Genomic DNA, 8,442 nt, shown 5'->3' with positions numbered 1-8,442 from the left:
TTATATAGTACCTGCATTTGTGGTTGTGTGCACTTAACGCTTAGTTTTGATTACCATTTTGACATTTGAAGGAGGTGAATCTGTCTTGCTAGCAAAGTACGACATTAATTATTCAAAATATGTTATTTTCAATGTCTTAAGTATCAACGCCCTGATATATAAATTGCATGGCACTGATTGACGACGCCGGTCCATAAGGTTGAACAACAAAACAACGGATTTTTGTTTTAAATTTTATGCAGTCTTCAAATTGGATCAGATCATTTTCCCCCAAGGATATCTAAACCCTTTTTAAACATTGAGTTAATTGGTTAAGAAAAACAAGGCCACAAGTAAAATTATAGCACACTTGTAGGTGTTCTTAGAAATCATATGTTGACCAATCAGTATGAATTTTGTAAATATTTTAAGGATATATGAGTGATTTCAAAAAAAGTTCCCATCTGTAAAGGGCGATTAGCGAAGACATGTCCGCTAGGGCAAGGGGCAATGCGTTAAACATGACCGCCATGGCAGGGGGCGTTGCGGAAAGATATGACCGCCAGGGCAGGAGGCGATGCTGGAAGACATGACCGCCAGGGCAGGGGGTTATGCGGGAAAACATGACCGCCAGGGCAGGGGGCGATGCGGGAAGACGTTACCGTCAGGTCAGGGGGCGATGCTTGATGACATGAATGCCAGGGCAGGGGGCGATGCGGAAAGACATGACCATCAGGAAAGAGGCGATGCGGGAAGACATGACTTCAAGGACAACGGGCGATGCGGGAAGACATGACCGCTGTGGCAGGGAGAGATGCGGAAAGACATGGCCGCCAGGGCAGGGGGCTACTGCTAGTGTAACAACATTTACTGAACAGTACATGTCCGTGCTGTCGTAGGAATATTTTCATTTATACAGTGAGCCATTTTTACAAACTGTCAACAGAGTAATTTAGTGCTTAAATTACGCACTTTGCCCGACAGCGCTGAGACCGTACCAGCTAGGCACAAGCAAGGGAGATTACTTTGCAAGTACATTGTACTTGTTAAATGGGTCAAACAAGGGAAATAAATCTTGATATGATAATCTATAAAGTAGTTCCGAAAATGTGTTGTTTTCACCGGTATAAATAACAATTATTTTTTTCACTGCTGTTATTTCACTGCATAAATGTCATATTTTATCATTAGGTATAAAGAAAAATAATTATTTTATGGTACATCTAATAAAGAAGGTTGCATTTACCTCTATTGTTACAACTTTTGTTTTCGTCTTGCTGATGTTGTATTTTTAACGTACGAAACAAATATTGAGATAGAGCATGCGGTTTTGTATTACATTTTAATAATAATGTTCTTTACATTAAAACGCTGTACCTAAACCACACGTTGTTATTTCGTGCCTTAACTTGACAAGTTTGGAATGTTAAACCAAGAAAAGTGATGAGCGTCACGGCGAATGAACAACATCAATTCACGCAATAAGACAGATATTTTAGACAAAACCGTCTTGATTTAAAGCAAAGATTTCATAGACTGTCGAAATGATAATTGTCAAACTTTTTGTCACAAACACAAAAACTAAAAGAATGATGTACACCAAATGGCTAATTACCACTTATGACAAAGACTCATACTGAAATACAGCTGCGTTTATGATACATCTTTAAGTAATCTTCTAGAAATGCTACAGATTTTAAGTTTTTCCTATTGTGATTTTTGGTGTTCAGTTGAAACTAGATTATGTTTATTCGTGTCTGGTGTGATGTTTATTAAAATCGCTCGGCACATGACTGTTTGTAAGATTCAGGGTTTTAAAGGTTTAAATCATATGTTATTGGTCAATTATATGTGAACATTTGTGAAATTATTCAAAGAACAACGTAACAAAAGTTTCGCATTTCCATGAAGATACTATTTAAAGAACAAGCACATACTCATAATAACACACCTTAACAACCAATCAGAAGGGCCGTTACGATGAGAAACGCTATATATGATACAGACGAGCTAAATCAAGCCATTTATTTGACACAGTATTGGAGATTTAACTACAATTTTGTTGTTATTTACGAAAATCAATATTTAAATATAGAATGACATGTCAAACATGGATGTTTTAAAATCCTTTCACTTATAATTGTAGTTGTATTAATTAAGGGGACCGGATACACGGATACCCCTGCTATACTATGAAGTATTACTGCAAAGAAATGTTTACAAGTAGATGTTTAATGCCATTCATTAATTTAAATTATTGTGGAATCTCCGGTATCTCCTAAACTTCAGATAATTATCGCAAACGTTTTATTGAATGAAATATTGGATTTAGACGTATTTTTAATTCAGTGTTAAACACACATTTTTGCCAGGCATGTTGGGATAATATACACTCACATTCTTATTTATAACTCAAACCGCAATAATTACGGTTATTAAACTGGATACAGCGTCATAAAATGGTTTACATTTTGCTTAGTTATTTCAAAATCCGAATATATATTTAAAAGATTTCGCTTACAGAGTACTTTTTAAGATGTTTTGAAACTGTTCTCAAACCAACTTTGACCTTTGATAACCAATAAATTTGATATTGACGTAGATATATATATATATATATATATATATATATATATATATATATATATATATATATATATATATATATATATATATATTTCCATTTATTTAAACACATTTGAAAGGTAGGTGCCGTAGGTGGCGCCTTTTTTGCAGCCGTAGGTAGTGCCGTCGGAGCAGACGCTGGTGACGTTGTAGGTAGTGCCGAATGTGACGCCGTTGGTGGCGCTGGAGGAAGTGCCGCAGTTTTGGCCGTTGGTGCAGCCGTAAGTGGTTGTGTAGCGTTTAGTTTCGCTTTAAGCAGCGAAGATTGTATAAATGTACCAACCGACATTGGTTGACATTACGTTAGTTAATATATAACGATTTTGACCAGCTGAAAAGTATTTTCATTCATTTGTGTTGCATACCTACGCCCGTCATGTTCATCACTCATCGCAAGTTAACATTTCGAGAATGCGAATAACTGCTCGAGCTGTAATTTTTCTTATTGCGACACAAAAAGAGAACAAAGCAGTTTCGAGAATACTTGCTACCAGACCTGTACAATAATATACCAATAATCTTACAACGAGGAAAATGATTGTGAAAAGGATCTAAACAAAATTATGAAAACAAAAATAAATAAAATATCGTTAATGTTCATTTCATGAATACATAAACAAAAAATCTTGCAAAATACCTGATATAAACATTTTGAATCCATGTAAAGGCAATTCGTATAGTTGTTATGCTATTTATACATAAGCTATTTTTACACACGTCTTCTACATAACGTCTTCTTTTAAATATGAACCAGTTAATTGAAAGCCTTGAATATTTCACAGTAAATGTTACACACTTAAACAATATTGTGTTGTGTTTAAATAATGTATCAAACTTAACTAATCATATCTAAGCATTCGAACAGATTGTTCGTATTTATAATGTTCGTACTAAACGATTATTTGTTGTTCAAGCTACTTTGAAAAATAGCGCTTAGTTGTTACGATACATATACGATGTATTACAATCATCAGACACAAAAATGTCCAAGTCAATAGCAACCTATGCATTTGCCTGATACATTTAATCATGAGAATTATTCAAAAAATGGGTTAATCAGTGAGTGTATATACACGTACACACGTTTAAATTTGTATACATATATATCATTTTAATCGGACATGGAAAAACAAAATTGATGCACTGAGTTTGTAAAGCCTTTTGGGTAGAATGCGTTCGCTCCCTTGGCATCATACATTATTGAGAATCAGCTAAGATCTGTTTGCATTTGGTTATAAAAACTATTTTCTCCTATATCAGCTCATTTCTATAACAAGGTTTATTATGTTGTGTCAGATTCGATTAAAATGAAAAATTTATATTTTTGTACATCTCATATATGTAAAACATCTAAATATAACGCAATAAGTAAAGTTTGTAATATATATTTGAGCATATTTGGGACTGCCATTAACGAGTTTGTGTTATGAAGCAGATGTGTGAAACATATTGTATTCGTTTATAACATAACAAATATTCTAAATACTTTCACATGGGTTCACAATGATTACATCAGGTCTGTTGATTTGTTTGTAAATGAATGACCGAATTTAAGATTCACGATTTGATTTTTGTGTGAGTTGTTTTCATAAAGTTGCTGATAAAATGTTCAAAAACATTGTGGTCGGGGTAAGATTTATCGTCAGATAAAAGTACTTGTTTTTCTTAAGCAAGTATTATCGAAACAACTCTGTTTTGTCATAAATAAGACTGATACATCTAGAGAAAAAATGTCAGCTTCAGATGATTAATGTGAATCAAGGATTTAATTAAGCAACAACAATTATTAAAAATAAATTTCAGCATGTCAAAAACACTGACGTGTATGATCAATCAAAGTCTGCTGGTACATATAAAAACGCCGCTGTTTAAAGCGACATTGTACTTGATAGAACCATTTTGAAAATGAAGAATTTTGTTTTCACAGGATTTATTTTGTCAGTGTTAGGTTTCATCCGGTAAGTACTATATATTGTTTATATTATTTATATATATTTCGTAATTATAATGAACGAATTTAAACTTTCTATTAATAGGGTAACATGAATTATAAAATGCGTTGCGAGTATGTCATATACTTTATACTCAATTGCTAAAGAAATTGTTAAGTCGCAATTGTGTAGTGAATCGCCAAATTTAACTTCAATAATACGAAGGAGGCAGAAAGAAAAGAGTTCACATTTTTTATATACTCAATTTCTTTTATAATTATGAACAAAATCCTATGTATAATTTTCTCAATACGGAACAGGTTTTCGTTGCGAGTTGAGTAATGTTGGTAAGATCAGGAAATATTAAGTATGTTTATAAAAGAATTATCGAATACCATTTTTGAAGATATGTTTCTCCGTTATCATACGTCTCTTCCTGAATAACCAGAGCAAGATGTCTCAATCCTAGTGGAAGATGCTTGCCTGGTGGCAGACCTTGTCAAAAAACTCATACATGCCTCAAGGGATTCTGCTGTCTTTATATTTCAGTTGCAACGCAAGCAGCATCAAGTACAGCAGCACCAACAGTACCACCAACAGTACCTGCAATACCACCTGCCATTGTACCAGCAGCTACAGCAGCACCAGCAGCTACAGCAGCACCAGCAGCTACAGAAGCCCCAGCAGCTACAGCAGCACCAGATGCTACAGCAGCCCCAGCAGCTACAGCAGCACCAGCAGCTACAGAAGCACCAGCAGCTACATCAGCACCAGACGCTACAGCAGCCCCAGCAGCTACAGCAGCCCCAGCAGTTACAGCAGCACCAGCAGCTACATCAGCACCAGCAGCTACATCAGCACCAGACGCTACAGCAGCCCCAGCAGCAACAGCAGCACCAGCAGCTACAGAAGCACCAGCAGCTACATCAGCACCAGACGCTACAGCAGCCCCAGCAGCTACAGCAACCCCAGCAGCTACATCAGCACCAGCAGCTACATCAGCACCAGCAGCTACAGCAACCCCAGCAGCTACATCAGCACCAGCAGCTACATCAGCACCAGCAGCTACATCAGCACCAGCAGCTACATCAGCACCAGCAGCTACATCAGCACCAGCAGCTACAGCAACCCCAGCAGCTACATCAGCCCCAGCAGCTACATCAGCACCAGCAGCTACATCAGCACCAGCAGCTACAGCAACCCCAGCAGCTACAGTAGCACCATACGCTACAGCAGCACCAGCAGCTACATCAGCCCCAGCAGCTACATCAGCACCAGCAGCTACAGCAGCACCAGCAGCTACAGCAACCCCAGCAGCTACATCAGCACCAGCAGCTACAGCACCACCAGACGCTACAGCAGCCCCAGCAGCTACAGTAGCACCAGACGCTACAGCAGCACCAGCAGCTTTATCAGCACCAGCAGCACCAGCAGCTACAGCAGAACCAGCAGCTACATCAGCTACATCAGCACCAGCAGCTACAGCAGCACCAGCAGCTACAGAAGCACCAGCAACACCAGCAGCTACAGCAGCACCAGCAGCTACAGCAGCACCAGACGGTACAGCAGCACCAGCAGCTACATCAGCACCAGACGCTACAGCAGCACCAGACGGTACAGCAGCACCAGCAGCTACATCAGCACCAGCAGCACCAGCAGCTACAGCAGCACCAGCAGCTACATCAACACCAGCAGCTACAGCAGCACCAGCAAAACCTGTAGCAGAAGCCCCAGTACCTGTTGTAGGCCCTGCAGTACTACCTGCAATAGCACCCGCTGTAGTACCATCAGTGTCAACTACCACCGCACGTACTGCAGCACCTATCGCCTAATTGAAACTGGACAGAGTAGATATGCCTTGGCTGAAATTAATAACAGCAGCAATTCATAGAGGGCGTTATTGAACACATTATACTAGTAAATGTGACTAGTAAGTAAGTCTGTCTTAAAGCGGGTATATACGATTTTGTCAAATATTTATGAATTTATATAAACTGTGTAATAAACTTATTATATATATATTAAAAAATTGAAAGTTTCAATATAAATTAAAATAAAAGTTAAGAAGATGTGTCGAAAAATGCGAAATAAGCCAGATATTTAATTCTGAAATTGAAAACGTCTGTACAGCCGAATTCGCCAGCATGTATACCATACATGTACGATGTGCATCTAAACTTTCGAAGGGTGTTCCAGAAATTCGTGGATTTTCGCTATAACTTTCATTTGGTAACATAAATGGACAAACAAATAGCATGTTAAGAATATTTCGTCCTTTCAAAATCTGCTCTCCAAATATCATGGAAATACATAAAACAATATATATATATCAGAGATTTAAACATGTGCACAATGCGCACACCGACGCACGTGTAACGTTTCTGTTCAACGTCAATGACGTTATGAAGTTAACAACTGTCAAATCTTTTCCACATAATCACCTCCAACGCGAATGCACTTTATGCGTCGGGAAATCCACTTGTCAAAAGTGTCTCTATACCAGTCAGCGTCAAAAGACGACACGATTCGCTTTGCCGCAACTGTAAGTTCCTGTTTACTTGCAAAGCGAATACCGCGCAACTGTGATTTAACTTCCGGGAAGACGCGGAAGTCCATAGGGGCCAAATCCGGGCTGTAAGGAGGACTTAGGCGCTGTAACGTGAAATTTGGCGTAAATTCTGTTTATCAACGACATTTAAACCAAATTTAAATTCGCGTAACGCTCATACTTATAATAAAATACACGCGTGCGCCGCATGTCGTTACTGAGGTCTCTATGGCAACGCGTTTCAAACGCGCTTTATGGAATTCATGCATTTTTAGCTTATATATAAAGTCCGTGATAATTGGTTTGTATAATATGTAAATTTCATTGACTTTTACCAGCAAACTAATAAGTTATAGCGAAAATTCACGAAATTCTGGAACACCCCTTGTAGTTCAACGGTTTATAATACAAAGACAAATGCTTCGGTTATTGTAGGAAAATATGTACGTCACTATCGGCTCGGGGCGCTAATTTGTCTATGCTGCATTTTATGAAATTCGGCTTTAATGTATAATTTTTCTTGCCTATTTTGTGTTATTGTAACATATTTTATCAATATATTACAATTAAACACATATAAAAAATCGTATATACCCGCTTTAATGATTGACTGCGACCCATTTGTGCGTTTTTATGCTTTACTCATGTAAACATGTTCACTTGTATTGACTTGCTGTTATTATGAGATATGCAATTTTGTGTCATCCAGTCATTGATAAATGTGTGCAATTTAACCTCTAATTTGCATGATGTGTACACTAAAAATAAAGCGTTTGAAACATTATTATGTTTTTTGTTTGTTTTTTCTTTACTACGATTTTATTTCAATTAATTGCAGTCATAGAAAGGTTGTGAAATTACAGTAGATTTATAACTAAACAATTATTTGAGCATTTTACTGGAAGATTAATTGAACAATAGATTTTAAAAAGAAAATGAAATGAAAATGACTTGTTGTTGGTTTTGAACTTTGACCGACCGACTGAGCCAGTGGTGTCGATAATCTGACTTAATAAGAATTTACCTTTTATGGCAGTTATATGTTTTAGTCATCTTATGTGTGTTTGATTTTGTGCTGTTGCAATACCGATTTACGTGCGAAAAATACACGGCCTTGTATTCATTAAATGCCTAAAGTCTTTCTGCTTGAACTGGAATTCCGCAGTTTTTTAATTGAGTAGAATAAGTGTCTATCAGTATATTTACGAATATTAAGGGAAACTACCCTTGAACAAGTGCAACTTCATTGATACAAAAATACAAAAATATAGCCGATCGATACATTGTTTATATTTGTAAGACTTCATCAGTCGGCCCTTTAAACTCAAAATTATTTAAATGAAAACAATCATCACTTTT

General features: G+C 37.2%; 1 protein-coding gene across 1 annotated transcript; it reads right to left on the bottom strand.

The window, feature by feature from the left end:
• Positions 1–5,038: 5,038 nt before the first annotated feature.
• LOC127872481 (mRNA decay activator protein ZFP36L3-like) lies at positions 5,039–7,704 on the bottom strand. Its single transcript, XM_052415814.1, has 2 exons — positions 7,678–7,704; positions 5,039–6,363 (listed from the first exon to the last, which is right to left on the bottom strand). The coding sequence occupies exons 1-2, from the start codon at positions 7,702–7,704 to the stop codon at positions 5,074–5,076; spliced, it is 1,317 nt and encodes a 438-aa protein (XP_052271774.1). The 3' UTR covers positions 5,039–5,073.
• Positions 7,705–8,442: the final 738 nt, after the last annotated feature.

This window comes from Dreissena polymorpha, chromosome 3 (assembly GCF_020536995.1).
Source record: "Dreissena polymorpha isolate Duluth1 chromosome 3, UMN_Dpol_1.0, whole genome shotgun sequence".
Classification (NCBI taxonomy): domain Eukaryota; kingdom Metazoa; phylum Mollusca; class Bivalvia; order Myida; family Dreissenidae; genus Dreissena; species Dreissena polymorpha.
This window is presented reverse-complemented; position numbering and strand designations above follow the sequence as displayed.

Excerpts from the sequence above, each read along its gene's own strand:
- LOC127872481 (XM_052415814.1), bottom strand. The coding sequence starts at position 7,704 with ATGGGTCGCAGTCAATCATTAAAGCGG. Across the intron at positions 6,364-7,677 it reads GCAGTCAATCATTAAAGCGG|GCGATAGGTGCTGCAGTACG; the intron begins GTATATACGATT and ends AGTTTCAATTAG.